The sequence below is a fragment of the Musa acuminata genome, chromosome BXJ2-4, assembly GCF_036884655.1.
Source record: "Musa acuminata AAA Group cultivar baxijiao chromosome BXJ2-4, Cavendish_Baxijiao_AAA, whole genome shotgun sequence".
Lineage (NCBI taxonomy): Eukaryota > Viridiplantae > Streptophyta > Magnoliopsida > Zingiberales > Musaceae > Musa > Musa acuminata.
In genome coordinates this window covers 40,954,434-40,977,652 of record NC_088341.1, presented here as the reverse complement: position 1 = coordinate 40,977,652, position 23,219 = coordinate 40,954,434, and the positions used below count along the sequence as shown (strand labels likewise).

At 40.7% G+C, this 23,219-nt stretch overlaps 3 protein-coding genes across 7 annotated transcripts; 2 read left to right on the top strand and 1 right to left on the bottom strand.

Annotated features, from left to right (window-relative positions):
• Positions 1-1,377: 1,377 nt before the first annotated feature.
• LOC135610901 (protein DETOXIFICATION 41-like) lies at positions 1,378-3,807 on the top strand. Of its 2 annotated transcripts, XM_065105926.1 has the most exons (8): positions 1,379-1,729; positions 1,803-2,347; positions 2,427-2,513; positions 2,598-2,654; positions 2,732-2,970; positions 3,048-3,166; positions 3,251-3,337; positions 3,454-3,807. In XM_065105926.1, exons 1-8 carry the CDS (start codon positions 1,424-1,426, stop codon positions 3,523-3,525), a joined length of 1,512 nt encoding a protein of 503 aa, XP_064961998.1. In that variant the 5' UTR covers positions 1,379-1,423; the 3' UTR covers positions 3,526-3,807. The 2 variants fall into 2 exon arrangements, with proteins under 2 accessions (XP_064961997.1, XP_064961998.1); XM_065105925.1 differs by having other exon boundaries at positions 1,378-1,729; positions 3,048-3,337.
• A 5,193-nt stretch (positions 3,808-9,000) lies between these two features.
• LOC103983477 (glutaredoxin-C9-like) lies at positions 9,001-9,736 on the bottom strand. The gene has a single exon (XM_009400691.3). It carries the CDS (start codon positions 9,609-9,611, stop codon positions 9,198-9,200), a length of 414 nt encoding a protein of 137 aa, XP_009398966.1. The 5' UTR covers positions 9,612-9,736; the 3' UTR covers positions 9,001-9,197.
• Positions 9,737-17,058: 7,322 nt separating this feature from the next.
• LOC103982948 (transcription factor PCF6) lies at positions 17,059-23,043 on the top strand. Of its 4 annotated transcripts, none has more exons than XM_009400052.3 (4): positions 17,059-17,581; positions 17,859-18,026; positions 18,132-19,619; positions 22,785-23,043. In XM_009400052.3, exon 3 carries the CDS (start codon positions 18,276-18,278, stop codon positions 19,581-19,583), a length of 1,308 nt encoding a protein of 435 aa, XP_009398327.2. In that variant the 5' UTR covers positions 17,059-17,581; positions 17,859-18,026; positions 18,132-18,275; the 3' UTR covers positions 19,584-19,619; positions 22,785-23,043. The 4 variants fall into 4 exon arrangements, with proteins under 4 accessions (XP_009398327.2, XP_009398328.2, XP_064961996.1 ...); XM_009400053.3 differs by having other exon boundaries at positions 18,114-19,619; XM_065105924.1 differs by having other exon boundaries at positions 18,109-19,619.
• Positions 23,044-23,219: the final 176 nt, after the last annotated feature.

The window sequence follows — 23,219 nt, the reverse complement described above, 5'->3', positions numbered from 1 at the left end:
TTTTTTTATTTATCTTAAAAGATTATTTTTATATTTATTTATTATATATTCGGGCCATATACATTTTTTTATAAGATTACATACATACATTCATTTATTTTATTTATTTATTATTAATTTGAATAAACAATACATATTCACTTTGAATAAATATTAAGAATATTAAAAGGGTAAATTTGTTAAAAGCATTCAATAAACTTTTGAAATATAAATATTATGAAATAAAACTTACATTAATGCATATTTAAAATATATTTTTTCTCTTATTTATCAAGCATATTCGGAACGTAAATATATTCTCAAACATAACTTTAGTATCATATAAGAAGAATTTACATCGATCCTAGAATCTCAAGATCAATAATCGATGCTGTTTAAGTCATATATCTCAAACATAATCTATAAAGTTTAGAACATTAACAAACAACTATTATTGTTCGTAAAAAAAAAAGTGTAAAAGCAATAACGCATGATATATGATTTATCCTTAAACCAATAAGCCAAGCAATTGAGCCTAATTTAAAATGTCACAAAAGAATGCATAAAAAAACTTATAATTAATTCTGTGTTATCGATCAATCAAAACATATTTTGCATCATTCAAACTACTTGTTTGGACATCAACTTGCTCCTTATGTCAGCATATTTAAATATATTAGCTTTTATTGTAAGTTTTCTTTAGATAATAAAAATCATGTTTAGTGGAACTAATCTCTGAATTGAACCCTCCATTATATATTACAAATATTAGGAAAACATAAACAATATAAAGGGGACTTTAGATATTTATTTATCCTTGCAAAATTAGGAAATAACATATTTTCTCTTGAAATTTTAATACATCAGATAGAGAGGAATGATACAAACATCTGCAAGTAACGAGGTATATAAATACATACATATTGCCAAATATAAACGGATGTTCCAAATAAATCCCCTGGATTTCTCCTGCAATATCAGAAATACATGTCGATCCGGCTCGAGTCAAACAGGAAACGGAATTGACTAAACCCACTCAAGTCTTGCTCGATTTTGACTCAGATTGTCTAGTCAAACTTGGTCCATTGATCTCAGGTCCACCAATGTCTAGTAGAAACACAGCACAAAGATCCCATTTGGGTCCAGTCCAACAAGATCTGGACCTAGATTTTGTTCTCCGCTTCACTCAGTGAATAGATCCTCCCGAGAACAATGCTGGTAGCTGGGGGAACCATGCCCTTCATCTAACCTTCCCTTACCGGAGAATCCAAGTGTGTCGTTGCAGATGCCAACGAACAGATCAAGAATGTTAGCTCCAGAAAAGGCAGTGAGCGCTTCAGCTGCTGTGACTCACTAGTGAGTTCATGGCTTCATGGCACGCAGTGATGCCTCTTTAAAGCCTTGAGGTGGCGGTGAGAGGTGAGAGGTGTGAGGGAGGACGGAGATGGCGGAGAACGGGGTATACGGAGAAAGAGGAAGCCTCGCGCCGCTGCTCGACATCGACGAGTCGTCGCGGGTGTCGGAGGAGCTGCTGGAGTGGGAGCCGGTGCCGTGCAACGCCCGGTGGCGGCTGGCGGTGTGGGAGTCCAAGAACCTGTGGCGTCTCTCCTGGGCCTCCATCGTCATCCAGCTCTTCAACTTCATGCTCAGCCTCGTCACCCAGATGTTCGTCGGCCACCTCGGGTCCCTCGACCTCGCTGGCGCCTCCATCATCAACGTCGGCGTCCAAGGACTCGCCTTCGGGATCATGGTAAGCCCTTTCCCTCTCAACCTCTCGACCCACCTCACACCACCACGATTCACCGGCTCAATCTGCTGTTTAGCTCGGGATGGCGAGCGCGGTGCAAACAGTCTGCGGTCAAGCATTCGGCGCCAAGAAGTACCGAGCCATGGGCGTCATCTGCCAGCGAGCCCTGGTGCTCCACCTCGTCGCCGCCATCCTCCTCAGCTTCATCTACTGGTTCTCCGGCCCGCTTCTACGCGCCATCGGCCAGTCGGACTCGATAGCCAAGGTGGGGCAGCTCTACGCCCGCGGCCTGCTCCCGCAGCTCATCGCCTTCGCCCTGTACTGCCCCATGCAGCGTTTCCTCCAGGCTCAGAACATCGTCAACCCCATGGCCTACATCGCCGTGGGCGTCCTCCTCTTCCATATCCTCATCTCTTGGCTGGCCGTCTTCGTGCTCGACTTCGGCCTCCTCGGTGCTTCCCTCACCCTCTCCTTCTCCTGGTGGGTGCTCGTGTTGGTCACATGGAGCTACATACTCTTCAGCCCTTCTTGCAAGGAGACATGGACTGGGCTCTCCATGAAGGCCTTCCGAGGACTTTGGCCCTACCTCAAGCTTACTATTTCATCAGCCATCATGCTGGTGTAAGCTTTCTCCTTCCTCCCTTTCTCTCTGCGTCATGATGAAGCTTCTAATAGTGGGACAGTTACTGACTGCATGCAGCTTGGAGGTTTGGTACATCCAAGGGCTTGTGCTCATCACAGGCTACCTGCCAAGTCCAGAGATTTCACTCGATGCCATTTCCATATGGTAACGATCACAAGCCACTTCTTCTTTCACAGCCGTGAAATCAATCAAACCTCATCTTAACCTGTTTATGTGGTGCTACTTCAGTGTCAATTACTGGAACTGGGACTTCATGATCATGCTGGGGTTAAGCAATGCAGCCAGGTTAGTGATCCAAAAGCAAACACTAGTCGAACACATGCGCCCTTGAATCGAAAGTTCCAATCCATCGCATCTTGCAGCGTTCGGATCGGCAACGAGCTCGGTGCTGCTCATCCGAGAGTCGCCAAGTTCGCCGTCATCGTCGTCGTCACCACCAGCCTCATCATCAGCTTGTTCGTCAGCGTTCTGGTCATGTTACTCCGCACTCCCTTGAGCAAGCTCTACACCAACAGCACTGATGTCATAAAGGCAGTCATCAACCTAACACCCCTGCTTGCAATCTCGATCTTCTTGAATGGAGTTCAACCCATCCTCTCAGGTACGTATTCTCGCTCATGGCAAACACCTTTGACTCCAACCAACACCAAGAACATGGCACGTATATGATCTTTTCAGGAGTTGCTATTGGGAGCGGATGGCAAGCCATAGTTGCCTATGTGAATGTGGGGGCTTATTATCTCGTGGGACTTCCCATTGGATGTGTTCTTGGATTCAAGACTAATCTAGGAGCTGCTGTAAGCGCCGTCTCCGCATACCGTGATATCATTTCTCGAGGCACATGCTTGTTAATGTCAATCTTTGTTCGTTCTTTTTCTCAGGGAATATGGTGGGGTTTGATCATCGGAGTCTTTGTTCAGACAGTGACTCTCATTGTCATCACTGCCAGGACAAACTGGAACGATGAGGTAAGAAGACTCTGCTCCTCCTCCTCCTCCTCCTCCTCCTCATCATCTTCTTCTTTAAGTTGAGGCCTCAGCATCAACTGGTACAAGAAGGATTCCTTCATGGTGGTTCTTCGCAGGTCGATAAAGCGATCGAACGCTTGAAGCACACCGCAGCTGAAGACACACTTGCTATTACCGACATCGAATGATCGATCGGTCTGTTGTTGTGAGTTGTGGACGACACAGTTTTGTTGCTCTGTCCTGTAATAAGTCACAGCGCTAGTCATCTTTCTGTTGTAGCCAATTTTCACCGGGGAAGAAATCAGTACCGAAACCAAATCGCATGCTCAAAAGGTTACATGGAAGCCAAAAAATCCAACTCTGGCATTATTGATCGTAGTTTGGATGTGCCTTGTTGTCAAGCTATATCAAAATAATGTTGGGGATAGAGACAGAAGATGATTATTATGTACAATTTTGGCATTGCCTAAGATTCTGAGAGAGACTTTTCTTCAGAAAATTGGATCGAACTTCTCGATCTAAAACCTGTTCAAACAGAGGATCTTATCACGTTCAAGCTGTGGTTTTTCTCCGAAAATTCAACATTGTACTTCTATCCAATCCAACAACAGGATTGCTAGTTTGACCAGCACCAAATTGTGTGTTTTTGAGTTTTGATTAGATCATTTGTCACCTAATTCTATCAAATCGCTTACTTTCTGATTCGATGGTATGCTCTCTCTGCCGTGAAGAAAGAAGCCACAAGAAATGCAAGTGATGAGCCAAAAGATGAGCAATAAGAAGAAGCTTTTATAACATACTAACGAACAGAACACAAAAGGACATCACATATTCTCCAAAATCCCGCTGTTACTGGACTCATCAGTTCATGAGGAAATGATGGTGTCGGATCAAGAATGACTTCTCCCCATGCATACGTATCGAAGGTCCGCGATCGAGCGCGGTCGAGAGACCATCAGCAACCTCCTTGTCCTCCTCCATTATCGTGTCCAGAATTCTTGCTACCTTCTGCCGCGCCACCGACACAAACAGCGGTGGCGCCACCGTCGCATACCGAGAAGGCTGGGCTTTGGCCATCGGTCTCGCAGTTGAAGAGGTAGAAGTACTGTGAATTGGAAACAGATGAAGATATCACCAATATATAGACCATGATTAGGAAGGCAGATATAGTATCGCTGACAATTCTTCTCATGCTGTCATCTTCATTGCAGCCGCCACCGCCAACCTTTTGCAGTAATTGTGTGGATTGACGTGTGCCACAAGAAGATGGGCAGCTTATCTTCCAGTGATTGGATCAGATCACAATGTTTAACTTGTCGTTCATATGGATTGTGTGCAGATGTGATCAGATCAACTGTCACACAAGAGCATGCATGTCACAGAAATGAGTGTTGCTTTCATGCTTTCAAGTGCTTCCCATGGAGGAGAACTTGTGGTTTCAGGTGGTAGTACTATTGCAGTGTCGTGCTTCCAAGGTCAAGGTGATGTGTCCTCCTTTGAAAGATATATCTTTAGCATTGAGTTGAGAAATCTTTTTTATGTCCTCTCAAACACATCAAACTCAAGTCATCCCCCACTTTTTAGATCTCCATTGAAAGCACCAAAAGGAATAAGATATCTCGAGCATGGATATTATTGGCTGCAAAGAACCAAAAGGTTAAGATATTTAGATGCTTATCTTTCATTCAAATGAGAGCGATTGACATTGTCAAGATTTAAAAGAATATCTTTAGAAAGATTTTAGATTATTATCTTTTAAGTAAGTTAATTAGATAGAGTCTTAGATCCATCAAAGTTTAAGTATTTTGGCATATAAGAATGAAGTCAAAAGTAGTTCAATAAATACATTTTTATTATGATGAAAAGAAAAAAGGTTAAAAATGTACGGATCCATCAACACAAACTTACGAGGTATTTCGAGATATTATGCTTGATGAAGTTTCTTCTTATTATCCTTCATAAATAATTTTTCTATAAATATCAATCATAAAAATGAAAGTGATATATATTCAAAATGTGTGGATTGATTTCTTTTGTCATCCAGTTCTTCAATGAATTTTAACTTATCTTCTTCCTCGTCTATATCTATTTTTTTTTATCATCAATGGTCGAGCAAAGTAATAAGAGAAATAATGATGTTTACAAAGAAAAAAATTTAATATTAAAAAATAAAAAAGAATAATTATCAAATCAGTATGTGAGAAAGATAGTAATAATATATGTCATTAATTTTTTTTTTGAATCAACTGATGATCTTGAGATTATTTATTTTGATGAATTCAAATGTGCTAAGGAGTGGGATATTGCTATAGTTAAAGAAATGAAGGCTCTTTATAAAAATGAAACTTGGGATCTTATGCCAAGACTTATAAATGTGGATCTAAATATTTGCAAATGAGTTTATAAGGTGAAACGTAAGTTAGACAAAGGTATAAATCGCTATAAGACAAGAGTTATTGTAAGAGAGTTTTTTAAAAAATTTAAAGAAGATTACGAGAAAATCTTTAGTCCGGCTAAGATGACATCTATTAAAATAACAATTGCTTTAGTAGTTAATCTTAAATGAAAGCCTTAACAACTTGATACGAAGAATGCCGTTCTATGGTGAAATTGACAAGGATATTTATATTAACAACTACTAGGGTATATTTTAATTTTCAAACTAAATTATGTTTACAAACTCAAGAAGTCCCATTATGGGTTAAAGCAAGCTCCTAGAGTAAAGTATGACAAAATTACTCAATACTTATATTTTCACGATTATTTTTCTTCTTATTTAGATCTTAGTTTATTTATTAAAAAGCAAGAAAGTCTATATTGTTGTTCTTCTACATGTGCATGATATAATCATCATTAGTAATGACGAAATAAAGATATCAAAGCTTCATGATAATCTTTCTCTTTGGTTTGAATTGAGAGCTTAATATTTTTCTTAATTTGAAGATGATAAATATAAAAGTATATGTATTTATCTTTTAAACAAGCTATGTAAAGAAAGTTATTGAAAGGTTTGGAATTAACAAAAAGTAAGAGGATTTCTACTCCAATTTGATGCAAATATAAAGCTAAGCTATAATTATCAAGGTTTTTTTTTACGCTAGATATTTTTATGATCTTATTGATAGTCTCATATACTTAACAATTATAAAACTAGATATTGCATTAGTCTTGTAAGTTATTTTAAGCAATCTCCAAGGAAACCATATCTTAATATAGCAAAAATAATTTTAAAATATATGAATTCTATCCTTAATTTGAGATTATTTTATAAGAAGGACATAGATATTATATTGTATGGTTATGCAAGTACTAATCTAGAAGGTGATTTGGATAATTACATATTCACTTCTAGTTATGTTTTTTTATATGATTATGCTTGTATCTCATGGTGTAGTACGAAATAATAATTTATCTTTTTTTTTTACAATCAAAACAGAATATAAGGCTTCATCACTTACGGCTAAGAATGTAAATGGTTAAGACATTTAACCGAGCATGTTTGCTATTAAATTAACAAATCGACTATTTCGCATTGTGATAATCAAGTTACCTTAAAATTAACTATAAATCTAATTTGTCATGCAAGATCTAAGCATATTGAAATTAAATATCATTTCATTCAAAAAAGATGCTTAAAGAAGTAATTGAGGTTATGGAGATCAAGAGTAAATAGTGTATATCTTTACCAAATCTCTTTCCAAAGGATGGTGTGAAGTTCTTCAAAGCAAGATGAGACATATCTCCAAAAATATACTTTATAAGGGGGAGTGTTAAAATTTAAAATATATCTTTTGGAAGATCTTAGATTATTATCTTTTAAATAAGTTGATTAGAGAAAGTTTTAGAGATAAAAGGTCTCTTGATTCAAATTGTTATTCTACACCTATAAATAGATGACATCTACATGTATAAATTCATCTAAGCCTAGGTGCTTAGGCTTACAGGTCTTAGGTCGAAGACTAGTTCAAGATCCTATAAATGGTTTTTTAAATAAAAAAATTAATACAATTTTTTTATTTCTTTTTTTGATATGAGATTAATAGTATATTATTATCTATTTGAAAAAGGATTGATAAAATAATATAATTAAACATTTTATAAAGATAAAAAAAAAATTATTAAAAAATATACACATCTGTTGGAATAAAGATCAGCCATTAACATACTGATAATATAAACAAAGATTATTTGCTCTACAAGAAGTTTAGGCGCTAAAAATTTGTGTTGTCATGTGAAAACGATGTAATAAAGGACATGCTCCTTAGTGTCTGTGATTGGAAGATGTGCATCAAATGTGTATGGATAACGAAAGCAACATCTTCAATCTTGAAACTTTTGTGACATTTGGATGTCAGCCTTCTCAAAACAATTACATTAAATTATTTTATGAGGAAGACTACGAGCAACTCGACATGAGATCTTATCCTCTTCAACTAATGTCCAAGAGATATCCCATTGTTTACGGCATGTCCTCAATCTCAATGACACAACCAATTTAGTCATGCCTACAACATTGTGTGATAACTTGCTTTAGCCATTACTGAAAGCAAACAATCTTTTGATTGATCCAATTATAAATCCTATTATATATAACCAGTGTTTAGTTGAACGAGAACAACCTATCTTCCACAACTAATGGATGAAGAACATTTTCGATTACTAACCTCAAATCTAAAATCTTCAAATATCTCTCATTCTTTTTGCAAGAGTATAGCACGAGAATTTTCCCCTGGAAGCAACTGTAACATACACCAAATTGAAGGACTCCTGCATTTGAAGTTGTTGCCTTTGAACAGTGACTTTCATTATTGCAATAGTTTGCCATTTGGTGCAAAGATAGCATTGGTTGTGATTGTCGAGGTGCAGAAGACGGATGCATCTGCTGCACCAACACATGCAGGTGAGAGGCGATGGTGTTGATGGTGACGATACTGCATGCAGCACCCAAAAATGGTTTGATATTAGATGTAAGTTAACACTTTGGTGCATACTTAATTGCTGAAAGAAATCTGTGGTTTAGGGCATTCTTCTGCTCTTGTGGTAGGAGAGGAGAAGGGAGGAGATGGTCGTCGTCATGGGCGGTCGTATGGTCAGAACTCACTGCAGCGATGCCTAATTGTTTGTTGCAATGAAACGTCATGCGTGCACTGCGGAGAACGCCGCAGGGGAACGACATCATGAAGACCATCTTCTTCCTCACATGCAGCTTGTCAACCTAATCTTTCTTGTACAGTCCATCTCTCTCTCTCTCTCTCTCTCTGTATAGCGAACGCTTAGTACTTCTTCACATGGGAGAGACTGTAATTATTCTCCTCGTTGAATCCTTGTCATACTACCACCACCATCGTCGTCATGTCCCACTTCTCCATCCATTCTCTCAACACATCTTTTCCATACTGTCTATGCATGTAATATATTGATACTGTCATTGCAGACAAGTTAAAGTTAAAAACTATATATATTTGGGTGAATATATGGAGAAATGTTAATTCCTTTTTCTATTTTTTTTATGGTGTATCAATATGCATATAATATTGCAAAACGTGAAGTGTAATTTATGTGTGTATACATAGGCATATATAGAGTTTTATCATGTAAATATATATACCGAAAAATTCGTAAATATGAATGAATTGGATTACCAGTGCTAAAGCCAGGCTTTGACTTTGCATTACCATGCAATGGATAGTATCATTTCAAACCGGTACACAATTTTGTTTGATAGCATTGACCTAGTGAAGTGCAAAGGCTATGGTCGTTCGTGCTGCTAAGAAAGATAAGAGTTCTAACGCAAACGTATGCACAGTGGTTGAGAGAGAGAGAGAGTTGAAGAGGAAGAGGAAGAGAAGATGATGGAGTCTCAGAGCCAGAGAGCACCGGCTTGTTTGAGGAGCGGGACGAGAGAGCCGTTGATGTGGCACGACATCACCTTCTCCACCCCGCCGAGGAGCTTGCCGCCAACGAACACGGCTGGGAGAGCGGCGGAGGCGGACGATGCCGACGTCGACGGGGAGCCGGAGAGGAGGTGAGCGAGCACGGCCTGCATCTCCCGGCCGCCCTTCTCCTGGTCGAGCTCGTACACGGTGGGGCCGACGCCGAGCCCCAGCAGCAGGCGCTTCACCACGTGGCACATGCAGCAGCCGCTGACGCTGAACACCACCACCGCATTCCCGCTTGCCATCCTCGCCACCCTCTCGTACGGGCTCCACCTCATCACCTTCCCCTCCGCTTCCGCCGCCGGCGCCTCTTCCTTCTCGCCCTCCACCATCCTCATCCTTTCAGAACCTTCTCCTTTAGCTTGTCTCGCTAGGACAGAGACAGAGAGTCGAAGAGAAAGATCGAGCTCTGTTTAAGCTTGATTGGAAGAAGACTGGTGTTCTGTTACCGATATATATAGAGAGAAACAAGGGAGGGAGGAGGATGAGTCAAAGCAACACGATTCGGTAGCCTTTGCAGGCGACGGTGGCCCCTGTTGCCCGGCAATCTCTGACCTCCATCTCTTCTCTCAGAGAGAGAGAGAGAGAGAGAGAGAGAGAGTACCGCTATAAAAGGGAAGGTAGAGGTGGTACGGGGAAATAACGGAAGGGGGACAGCGTGACCTTAAAATGGGAAACGTCCGTCACGGACGGCCAACCGACAAACCGACAGGTAACGTCCTCCCGCCGCCGTTTGACCCCTCCGCACCTCCACCTCCCTCGGGCTTCGCCTCCTCCCTCCTCTCCCCTTCCCTATGCGGACTCCCCACGCGATGTGTCCTGCTTCATGTGGTTCGTTCTCGTCGTCCTCTCCGACAACAGACTAGCCCTCCCCCCATTTCCATCCGGCCGTCGGAGTCGTCTCAGACGGCGCTGATACGCGAAGGCATCGTAGCAGCGCGAATCGGCGCCGCGGAGAACGAAAAGAGCATGAAACGTCACGTGGCCGAGTCGACTCACTGGTTTGGGTACCGTTGCCTCGAGAGCTCGGCAAACAGTTCCGGTTCAACTCTGTGACTCAGTTCGAATACTGTTGTTCCAAACCAGAGTCGACTCGGTTCCTCTTTAGCTTTCAAGCTCACAGAGACAAAACAACAACAATAAGAATAGGAGTAGGAATACTTGAGAGTACAAGCATGATAGTATTCGCTTGGTTCGTAGTCACGGTCAAAGAGGGGTCAAAGATCACGCCCATCGTCTGTTGTTCCTCTCGCTGTTTGCATGCGACTCTCTTTCTATCTCTCTCAGCACTCTCTCAGATCAGGAAAAGCTCACTCTGTCTCCTCCTTTTTCATCGCACGCTCTGACATCGCATGCATCTCCAGGGAGTAACTTGCTTTGTTGCATGCTGTGGGAGGTGTGAGGTTTCGTGAGCTGGTAGAGACCAAAGAGGAGGAATACAGTGCTCTGAAACTTGATCTTTCTCGGGGATCGGATTGGATGGCTTGGTCGAACCTGGTTGGCCGTCAACTGTTCGACCAAATGATTGTCTCGGTCCTCGTGTTTGCTCAACTACATGGATCAGGACTTCTTTGGCCCAATCAAACCTCTATCCAAACATGATTTCGTTTCCTTCTCGGTGACATATTTTGAGCAAATATGAACGTTATTTTGCTGTTCTATCATACATCATGGAGAAAAAAAGGACAAAAGGATAAATCCTTCACCAAGTGTTCCTAACACCTCAGTTTGTTCACTTGACCTCAATAAATCTGCCCATGAAGCAGCCATGGAAGGAGTTCATGAAGTGGAAGCATCTGCATTGAAGGAGTGCTTCTCTTTTGCAAGCCATCGGATAAAACCTGAAATAATAGTATGTCCAGAGAATATTTTCTCTCAGACTTCATGTTAAGAAATCAATCTCCAATAACAGTGCAGATACTCAGCAAAGCAAGCCTGCAAGGAAGATCAATAGGTTAACTTTATGCAGTGATGAAATTTAGATCCTTGATGAATGGAACTTTGAATTGTTCTCAAGCAGCTGTAAAAGATGCTAGAGAACAAGGCAGTTCCTTTCATGGCTTGGATAAAAGGAACAGATGATAGAAGGAAGAGTTCAGATGTATGGATAGGTAGACTGAGTCCAATTTTTGCTAACTGTACACTTCAACCAAATACTATGATAGATAAACACAGATTTAGAGAAAAGAATGGGTCTAATCACAGCCTATTTAAGTATTTCAGTGCCCCATCTGAGTAGATAATTGACTTCAATATCTGATATGGACACATACAAGACTAAAAAGGTTGACCATTGATTCTATAACTAGGACTTCAAAAGATCTCAAAGGATCATCACACCATACCATTGGTTTATCAGTAACATAGAGCTTTTCAGTATTTGTATCTCATCAGAGATTCTTTGGTGTAGCAGAAAAGAAGTATCTAACTAAAAGATCATCTACTTGCTGTAGCACATGAACAATCAACCAGATAACTAGCAATCCAACAGTTCTCTGTTATTGTACTTAGTTAACAGCTCTCTTTCTGAAGCAACTGAACAATCTACTGGATTTTTGGCAGGACTAGCAGTAGTGGTGACCCAACAATTCTTTGTTGTTGCGGAAATAAATTTCTACTTGTTCAACTATTATCATGAACTGTCTGATTCACCTTGTTATGGAAAATCTTGCAACCAGCTGACTACTTGCTGAAAATCCAATAATTCTTAGTTGTTACTGCAGAAAACAAAATTCCAATCAAAGACTCAGCGCAACCTACTGGATGACTAGCAGTATCAGTAATCCAACAATTCTTGGTTGTTGCAGAAAAGAAGTTTCTAATTGAAAAATCACCGATGTGCATATGGCACATTTTTCGTTCAAATGTCAGAATGATATACCTGATTCACATTGTTGTGGAAATTCTTGCGGAAAATAATGGCTCTTCCAACGATGAACAAGTGCAGGTGTCATATATTTGGAGTTCAGTTCACAACTTGCTCTGTGAAGCAAAAGAACAAACTACTAGACTACTCGAAGTGCTAGTCTGAGACTACACACAACCTTACATGACAGTATCATATCTCATGGTCGTCGTCCACATCAAAAACATATGCATGTAATTAGTCTCAACTGCATTTCTATGTTCACCTCAAAGAGACATCTAATGCTCATGCATTCTTCTTCTTCTTCTTCTTGACAGAGGAACAGCTATGTGATAAACAAAGAGGAACAGCAATACACTTCTTATCTCAAATGATGAACACATTATGGTTGATTGGATCATGCAAGCTTCTGAGTGAAAAGAACAGCAGCATGATGTTAGATCTTTTAGCACAGACAGTGCCCACCCAAATCGCGAAACGTGTCCCCATCCACATCCAACAGCAGATGGAAAAAAATGTGTCGCTCACCGAATCCAGCCACCGATGGCAAAGTCAAAGCAACCAGCCACTCACCATTGATATGTGCCAAAGCTCCTCTTTTTTGTGTCCATTTTCATGTATCAATCCACGAGCTCTCTCTGTCTCCGTCTCTCTCTCTCTCTCTCAAATCATTCCTTCCTTCTCACGCCTATATTTCATACTAATCAATACTTTGACCTTTTCTCCTCCGGCAACCACCGGATATCCGGCCATGCAACCCACCACAATCCAACCATCGCTCATCTCGATGAGTTTACGAACATCGCTATATATATATATATATATGTATATGTATATATATATATATATATATATATATATATATATATATATATATATATATATATATATATATGTATATGTACATGTATATATATATGTATATATATATATATATGTATGTATATGTATATATGTATATGTATATATATATATGTATATGTATATATGTATATGTATATATATATATATATGTATATGTATATATGTATATGTATATATATATATATATCCAAAATACTAATTATATTTAACTGGAAATTACGTTTGCTATTGAGCTTCTCGCGGTGTGTGTACTCCCTTCATGGGCTCGTTTTGGCGCGTACTTTACCGGCCAACGGGCAACAACCGGGCGCGTTGGACCCGAATCAGGGCGCAGATCCGACGGCCCTGATGCGATCACTTCTTCTTCTTTTTCTTCTTCTTCTGCTTCTTCTTCGTCATCATCATTATTAATATTATTACTCATACTATTTTAATCAGATGGAGAACTGGGCTTCACATGAGGGTGAACGATCCGTACAGCGTAGGACGACATGGATAGGGATTTGAATAATGCTGTAGCTGCTTGATTCGAGATCCATGGCATTAGTTTAAGAAGAGGCTGTCGCTGCTGCTGCTGCTTCTTCTTCTTCCACTGTTACAGAGTGAGAAGCAGTCACGTATTGAATCATATCTTATGGCCTCAAAGAAATACATCTATCTACTACTCAAATTTGCAATGCAGCAGAAAACAAACATTAATACAGGGAAAAAATGGTTCATTTAAAGGCATCCTTCACTACTTGATTCAGCTACAGTTTTCTCCAGTCCCAAAGATTAGTAATCTGACTTCACTATATCTTTCTGCCTCTTATCATCAGCAGCTACTTTGTAGTTCACTTCAATGGCTATCGAACAAAACTGAGTTGCTACATTCTGATTGTGTTTTTCCGATTATAAGAGCAAAAAAGAAAGAAAGAAAGAAAGAAATACAAAGCAATCGTAATCATGACTTTTATGAGTTACATCAGTCACTCATTCAGAAGAATCATGAATTAAGCAACTAGCACACATAGATGACAAACAAAATACCAAGATTATGGGACCTGTAGATTTCGAGTACCAAAATGATTTGCATTTCTGCAACAAACAGTGAACAATAGCTGCAATGAAGACCCACTGTTTGCAAGTAGCAGTAGTAGTCCTTCACTGCTGTGTACATTGCACTAGTGACACTGTATAAAGGTCCACAATCATGGTGTGGGATCCCCCATGGTTAGGGTACAGGAACCACCACAAACCGCAACAAAAGGCCAAGGAGCTACAGATTCTGATTTGCCATAGGCCCAAGGGTTCATGATTAAAGATGGTGAGATAGAGAAGACACATATGTTGTCTCCTCTCACATCCCTTTCTCCGCACAGAAACTAATCTTCTGCTTGCAGCATCAGACAATGTATGCTCAAAACACCACCAAAAGTCTCCCTCTTATTCTACTGATTCCACCATGAAAAAGGAATAGTATTCTTAAGGATCACTGGTGAGTGAGCTAAGTGGCAGCCACTGCTTATGTTGCGTCTTTCCAGTGCAGCTAGAAAAGAAGGGTAACATGCTCCCTACACAGACCTTCATGAATAAAGATTGCAACGGTTGGTGCTGTGGTCATCTCAGTATTTATTCTCACTCTAACACTTTTCTCAAAGTCACTTCAGGAAGCAAGGGAGCATATAGATCATCCACTGACCCACCAACCATTTGCTGCTTGCCAAAGCAAATGAAAAGATGAGGGTTTTGGGGCCCGAGGGGTGTGATCTGCTCAAAGCATGATAGTGAAGAGTCTTTGCATGCACGATGAAGTCCTTCTTGGTAGGGTGAGGTTGGTATAATGAATGAGGTGCAGCTGAACCTGTTCATCATTTCAATGGATGGACGTATCAAGCTTTAGCAGGGGCTTATATTTTCATCAAATTGCATGCAAGTCTTTCATGGTCATACAAGAATATATGAACCAATGCATGGTCAAATTGCTTTTGATTCCTTGAGTGGTTAACACAACCTTACATAAGACACTGATAAAAAATAATAACTTTAATGCATACTATAATTGCATAAATTATCATAAGTAACAGAAAGTCTTTTTGTTGATATTTCATCGAACTATAGCTAGAAAATAAGAAAAAGAAAAGAAAAAAAGCCTACAGCAATATAACATCTTTTGTCACTAAAAACAGATCTTAGTCACTTATATTTATACTTGAATCCAATAGTGATTATTGTCTAAATGTATTAAGCTAGTTTCCAGTGAATAATATTATGTTATTTAGATAACATCCTCATATTGAAACCTCAAGTGAAGACAAAGCTCTGTACCTTGAGACCTAAAGAACCATGAAATGTTCCCAGTCCTATTCAGTGTATTATTATTTTGTCTATTTGTCTCTATATTCAAAATTGTGTTGGATAATTCCGTATGCCATCTTTCTTTTATTATTGCTAAGCAAAACATCCACCATTTCCCTTGTCATCATATCAACATTCCCTATGGAGTTGATGTTCCCTCATGCAACATGAGACACCACTAAAAGATCAACATGTCATTGTCAAATGAAAATTAAGTTCTTGAACAGTGTATATTAGAACAAAGTCAAGTTGATTGATATTGACATCTGTACTAATATTCACAAGAAGCAAGAACTTGGCCTGTCTACATTTGGAAGGAAAATAGGAAAAAAGAGCTCTTATGCTACACATGAATAATATAATATATGCAATCATAGAGTTTCCTTTAATACTTTAAAACACAATAAAACTTGTCACTTTACATTTAATTAACATGACTGGATTAGGTTAAAAACATTGTTCTCCCTAGACAAAGTCAAAATACCATTAATTAAGTAGTAACATGTTATGCTAGAAGCTGCAGTTACTTTTTATGTTGTCCTGTTTCTTCTGAACCTTCATTTTCAGAAGAACACAAACAAAGCCAAAGTTAATCCAATTAACTTGAACAAAAAGAGATCCATAGAGCTCCTGCAACAACATAAATACACACAATTTGGAACTAGTAGCAGCACCACTTTGTCTTTTCTTTCCTGCTTTAGTTTTGTCCAAATTTAATACTACCATGAACTCATTGTCTTCTGCAAGCACCTAATTCTTAACATGAACTCATTGTACTAAGAGATGCTAAAAAAAATGGAAGTACACAAAGCTACATGAGGACACAAATATAGTAGACAGAGAATAAAAAAGAAGCATTTCTTGCAGAAGAACATTCACATGCATAGTCAGCATGAAAGGTTATCCAATGAGTTGCCAGAAACAACTAATCATCTCAGTGCATTATAATATTCTCCAAGTGGAGTAATATCTTCCAAAACAATCATTGTGATGATACGAGTTAGCAACTTCATCATAAGGACTTGAAACAAAGCCGACACATGTTTTGCTGCAACACTTATATCAAATTCATTCCCAAACAGAAATGACAGCATCTTTTGGTATAATTATTGTCATCCATATGCAGTGTGCAAAATCTAATCTCCACTTGCTCCATTCTAATCCAAATATTCCTTAGTAGCACAAGAAAACACTTTAATATATATGCCTCACTATCTAATTTTATTCCTCTTTTTTTCTTGTTGAATCCAGTCACTACATTATACTTCCTACTACTACTACTACTACTACTACTACTACTGATGAACACTATGTTAAAACATGAGAGACACTTAAAATTCAGGTTTCTACTATTTTCTTTGACCTGCTTGGACACCTGCATTGCTAATGGAGAAAGCTCGAGTAGCTGATGGGACCCACGGGAGGTACCGGGGTGGGTAAACGGGGAATGTGTCGAAAAGACGTTGCTCCAAGAAAAATATAAACAGCAAAACAACAGAGGGGGGCAATGTCGTAAATAAGTAAAAACTTTTTCGTGCAACTATTTGGTGTAGAAACAGCAGTAGTCTCCGATAAGAAGATGCCATGTCGGCAAATTCTAAAGATTCGTAACGTGTCGAGATGTGATTAGAAAGACTAGTGTTCGGTGTCACGGAGGCGAGAGGGGACGTGGGCACTATAAGAAGTAGGGGGAGAGGGGGAGGGGACGGAGGGAGACTGACCTATCCCGATAAGATCGGCCGTTGCTCGAATGCGAACGCCTAGGGTTTCGATCCACGAGCTCTCGCCACTCCCTTTTCCTTCTGCTTCCCCGCCTCATCTGTTTCTTGGAAGGATTAAACTAGGATTTCGCTAAAGAAGCAGTCGGATTCCCCAGACATCCCAATTGCTCGCGCCGTCCATTGGATCCTCCTCACCACTGTTGCTGTACTCGCTTTCTCGCCGTCGTTATCGCACTTCTTGCGCGCCGAGGAGGCTGCGGGAGGGGGGAGGAAGTGATCGAGGTACGGAAAAGGAGGTTCTCGTCCGAATCGGATGTAGCGGCCTCGGCATTCGGGGAGGTGAGAGGCTGTTTGGCGCTGCGACCTTGACGAGAACTGAAGGAATGCGGACCTGTCGGGGCTCGCCTGCCTGGAGTCTGGAATAAAATAAAGTGTTTTGAGAGTGGGAGCTTGTGGTTCTTGGGGTTGGAGTGTGTAGATCTGAGGGGTCTTGGACGCGGAACCATTAGATCGACGCAAGGTGAGGTTTCGACGAAGAAAGGCGACATCTTTTTGTGCTACTGATGATTAATCGCTGAGATTTCGTCCAAGTTCTGATGTCTAAGTGAACTCTCGTTTTATCTTCGCTTCGCTTTGCCTGGCTGCTCTTTTTGCTGTCTTTTTTCCGTGTCTCGTTTGGCTTCGTCTTTAAAGCTGCAGCTTAGATTAAAGGCGCTGCTGCCTTTTGTTTCGTCTTTTTATGTCTTGGCTCTCAGAAGCGTGTCAGAATTCGGTGTCTGATGCTGCCATCGTTGCAGTCAGTGCTTCTGCAGCAGTTGTTGCTGCTGCTGCCTTGCAGGCCGCAGTGCTGATTTCTGGCCGCCTGTCGAGCGCGAGCAGCGGAAAGAAAGAAGTCAGTCCGGAGCAGCTCATTGAAGCCACGAGCTGAGATCTCCGGCCGCGAACGCGATCTGAAGCGGCCAAAGGTCTCGCCTTTTTCCACTCAATTTCTTTGTCTTCTATCTCTCCCGTTGTACTGCGACTATGAGCTCGTCATTAATGCTAAAGGACAGCCTTCCGCTGACGTTCAGAAACCCTAAGCCGTAGAGCTGACACAGACCCTCTCAGTCGCCCACCGCTTTCCGGAAAGAAGATCAGGAGGTAGAGATCAGAACGGAGTGGTGGAGAAGGCGATAAAGATCCGATCTTGGGCCCGAGACAGGCATGAGAGCGAGATGGACTTGGAGAACACCCACGCCTCCAAGCGGTCTCGAACGGTGGGCAACGGTGGCCAGGCGTCCAAGATAGGGCGCAAGGAGCACCAGGACGAGGACGAGGAGGACAGAGAGAGGAAGGGTGGAGGAGCTGACGCTGGCCGCGTCGCCCCTTGGCTGCATCACCCGTCATCCAGGATCTTTCGTGTTTCGCGCGCCTCCGGCGGGAAGGACCGGCACAGCAAGGTATACACGGCGAAGGGTCTCCGCGACCGGCGGGTCCGCCTCTCAGTGTCCACCGCCATCCAGTTCTATGACCTCCAGGACCGCCTCGGCTACGACCAGCCGAGCAAGGCCATCGAGTGGCTGATCAAGGCCGCGGCGGCCGCCATCAATGAGCTCCCTCCCCTTGATGGTTTCCCCAAGCTGCCTCAGCCCAGTGGGGATGAAGTGATGAAGGCCGATCCTGATGTTGAACGAAGCTACAGCCAGCAGCAGCAGCAACAGCAGCATCCCTCGACCAAATCCGGCTGCAGTAGCACCTCGGACACCAGCAAAGGCTCAGTCTTGTCCCTGTCGCGTTCGGAGAGCCGCATCATGGCCAGAGAGCGAGCGCGAGAGCGAGCAGCGAAGGATAAAGAGAAGGGTAGAGACGACAGCAGCCACATTGCGGCCTTCCTTCACCAGAACCTGAACCCTCAGACCTCCTCCTCTTTCACGAAGCTTCTTGCCAGCAGCAATGGAGCCAACAACGTCGCTGCTGTTGCAGAAGGCGAGGAGAATTCCGGCCACAATTGCATTCAGAAGCAAATCCCTACAGCGATCTACTTCGGCCAAGCTGGTCTCTTCGCCCAGTCTCAGAAGAGTCAACAGCTGCCGTCAGGGTTTTCTTCCCAATCCCACTTCGGAAACAGCTGCCCGATGGGAATGTTGCCTTTCAACGTTGCGGCCACCGGCGACCATCAGGAGATGCAGCAGTTTTCGTTGTTGCAGGACAACTTCTTCCCTGTCTCGGCAGTGGCGGCGATGGCGAACTACAATCTCAACTTCTCCATATCGTCGGGTCTTGCGGGTTTCAACAGGGGGACCCTTCAGTCCAATTCACCAGCTCAGATGCCTCAGGAGCACCACCACAGTCACAACCACCTACAGAGGCTCTCTTCCACGGTTGACGGATCGAACCTGCAGTTCTTTGGTGCTGCTGCAGGTTCGGCTGCAGCTGCCACCAATGCAGAGAATCAGTTTCCAGCGGGGTTTGGCGACCACCTGCAGCTCTGCTACGGGGATGGCTATCGGCAATCTGACCTGAAGGGGAAGGGAAAGAACTGAAGTAATAAGAAAAATGATGCTCATACTCCACGGCCGGTAAGAAGTTCTTCCTTCTGCTTTCCTTGCCATCTAAATGACAATGACAATGATCTATTAATTCTTCGGAGAGATTGCTTTTCTCGAGGTTGCATGGCCTAATTGAGTCTTTTAGCTTTTACAACTGTAAGATGGCTACCATGGAATGGTGCATCGAACGGGTGGCCATGTTGACTTCTCTTATTTTGTTGGATCAAACAGGTGTCAAAAGGTTAGGAATTATATAGCTCGAACCCCATTAAATGATGATCTTGTTGCTGCCACCCATTCATACAACATCAACTGTAGCTTGTCTCCTCTTTGTCTTATAAGTTTGCTTAGCACGTTTTCTTGCAGTTCTTTTGTTTCCTGGGCTGCTATGCTAGTATAAGCAACCAAACAAAGATCAGAAGGTGAGATTGCTAGAAAATTATCCACCATTTCACTGTTGCCTTGATTTGGCTAGTAAAAGCCTGAAACTATTGTGAAACTAAGAAAGAATCCAATTAAACATTTTTAGTAATGTAAGCTTGTTCTAGTTGAAATATTTGATGGAATGTTGGTTAAAATAAAAAGAAAAAAAAAACTTCCCTTAGGTTTCCATGCTAAATGTGGCAATATTAGTTATCCTTGTAGATTATTCAGTGTCACCAAAATCTTTGCTTAGTTGGGAATACCTTGAGCACCTAGTGTTGGTATGCATCAGTGAATTTGATACATGTGACCAGACTTTAGGTAGATATTTGATTTCTGCTTCATGGAGGTTTCCCTTGTTGGAAAGCTGATTCCAGCGATGAGCTGAACTCATGCTTTGTTGCTTATATATTGGTAATGATTCTTTACTTTTGGAGCTTGGTTTGTAATGAACTTTAGTGAAAACCATTTGAAATCTCATATAATCTATGCTCAGATAACGTTTGAGGTTGAAAGCACATTCTTGACATTCATATATACCATAGAAAACATTGTGATACCAAAGATATCATAGGCATTAATGTTAGTTGTTTTGACAATCATGACAGTGACCACATGACTACTTTCACTCTAGGATGTGTATATTATTTATATTTCTGTTGCTTGTTGAAATCAAATAGAGAAATAACTTTTTCCTACATTGATCTGCATAATTTGGTAGGATTCTTGATATATATACTGATGTTGCTGGATTTGTTTCTCACTTGTTATCAAAGTTGATACATTTTGCATTGCCAAATCACTGAAGTTAGAGATTTTAGCACAGGACAGCCACTCACTGCTAGGGGTTTGTAGCTGAGACTTGTTTTTCATGATCCTAGGTGGAAACTAATTTGAAATGAACAATCACCAAGTTGAACCTTCGTCTCTATGTGCTAATGTTTAAGTAAAACTGACTTTTGGAATCTAGTTACTGGGAGAAAGAAACATGAATATTCAACTTAGTACTGTTGAGAATATAGTCCTGGACAATAGCTTCACTAACTATAATCAGAATTTTGTATCACAAAGGTATACTCGATTTGCAGAGGCATAGTTGGAGACCCCCATGTCTAACGTATATCAATGGTGTGGAAGAGTGCCATGAGATAGTGAAAAGTGACGAGAATAGAAAAAGCCCATGTTATAACTCAATATCTACTAGGCTTGCTGGGGAAGTGTGTTGGGATGTGTTCATCTTTACTAAGTATTCCTTTCTATTTTATGATAGTGGCTCAAGTTTGATCTTTTGTCAAGGTTTTCAATAAGAAATCATGTGGCTAAATTAAACCTGTCATGACTGAGACTAACCTTCTATAACAGATCATTTTTCCACTAAAATAATAGGATATTAACAGAAAGATTGTAGGAAACCTCTGTAAGATAGAGGAGAATGAGAAAACCAGAATTTGGAAAATATGATTAATGAAATGTGGTTGGGCATCCCATATCCAATGAAATGCAGTTGTTCAACGTAAGCAAAAATATGAAATGCTATTTCGTTATGCTTGGTAATCGTTTGCATTTAAGCCGAAATTTCAATGCGACTTCTATTGCATTCTGTTGATAGACGTGTTTCCTAGCAATTAGACAATGCTGCGATTTTAAATCAGAAATTCCGTCTTCTTAATTTTGTTGCAATACCTCAAATTAGGGACTTTAGGCTGCATTAAATACCTCAATCAAGTTTTATGGAAGCTTTAAAGTAGTTGTTCATATGTAGAGTTTTTAGCTTATGCTTTAGATTTATCAGTGCACAGGCCAAATCTATTTCAAGTTATCATCACTCTTTACACTGAAATACCGATCACTGATACCTGATGCCTCTTCTAGTGAGATTATTTGTGAAACCTCAATAAATCTAATGGATCCGAAATTCTGAAAATTTTGACAATAGACACCACTACTTCTAGTGTTATAATTGCGATCTAGTAGCTGAAGTCTCTCTGGGCTTTTGGCCTTCTCAGACCTTCTTCCTAGACTCTTCATGCTAGAATCTTTTGGATTAAGACTTCCATGCTTGAATCTCTTCCATCATATCATCCAAAACTCCTCTGGCAGTTTCTGCTTCCAGTTTATTGGGCTTTAGCTGCAAAACTCCAGAGCTAAACAATGTTTATCTAGTGTTGTCGATGAGCTGATGCATCAGCTCCTAATTGATTAAGTGACTAACATCCTATGTTCTGAAACCAAGATACTTTTCTTTGGATGCCATGATTGGTCACTGTTTCAGACTTTTAGCTCTGCTTACTTCCTATTATCATAGCTTCTGATGATTGTTATCGAATCCTTCGCGGGACACCATCCCTGTTGCGTTATTCTTCGAGTAATCATGTCCCCATTAGGTTCTTTTAGCCTGAAAACAGAAGGGCATCAACTATGTTTGTAGTAGCTTGCCTATCAATGCTTCTATCTTCTGAAGGCAATGCTGACTTTCTCCTCTGACTTCTGCTACTTGAAGCTCGAAGAAACATTTAGCCATCTTTTTTTGTAACTCTGGATAAGCTCAAGGCTCAATCAAGTTCACAAAGTAATTAGATTCAATGCTTGTTGACATATTTTGCCTAGAACAATAAATAATAACATGATGAGCTTATATTTATTCTTCAGAGCTGGCTAGATATGAATTCTGCTCTAATATTAGCTACATTATTGTCTTCTGTTCATTGTGCACTAACACAATGGACCTCTTAAGACTTGCTAACTTGCATTGCACTCGGATGGATGATGCAGGAACCGAGAACAGAGCATGGCCAAATGCAACTTCCCCAGCTCAGCTCTTGCAGTACATTATTGTTTTCCTTGGAGACTCTTACCACAATTATTTTTTGTTGTGTGTTCTCATTTTCCTTCATCGGATAAACCTTATCCTACCTACGATACAATATCGTCGTTATCGCTTTCACGTCGGTATGAGCTCATGGAAACAAATGAACAAACTTGAGTGTGATTTTTGTTAGTTTGCAGTAACCATGCTTAAGTTATGATATCCTGATCTGATGAGTCATGCAAACAAAGTTACAAGAGTTGAGCTCGCCACAAATGACACAAAATGATATATCTACTTTTTCTTTCAAAGATGACTAGAAAAAGCACAATATCAATTCCGGCATTGTATTGATGTTGTCACAGATTTTTTTTTTTTCGTTGTCATGCTACCTTCATAAT

Coding starts and splice junctions, on each gene's coding strand:
- LOC135610901 (XM_065105925.1), top strand. CDS start 1,424: ATGGCGGAGAACGGGGTATACGGAGAAAGAGGAAGCCTCGCGCCGCTG. Junction 1,730..1,802: donor GACTCGCCTTCGGGATCATG/GTAAGCCCTTTC, acceptor TCTGCTGTTTAG/CTCGGGATGGCGAGCGCGGT. Junction 2,655..2,731: donor GGGTTAAGCAATGCAGCCAG/GTTAGTGATCCA, acceptor CGCATCTTGCAG/CGTTCGGATCGGCAACGAGC.
- LOC103983477 (XM_009400691.3), bottom strand. CDS start 9,611: ATGAGGATGGTGGAGGGCGAGAAGGAAGAGGCGCCGGCGGCGGAAGCG.
- LOC103982948 (XM_009400052.3), top strand. CDS start 18,276: ATGGACTTGGAGAACACCCACGCCTCCAAGCGGTCTCGAACGGTGGGC.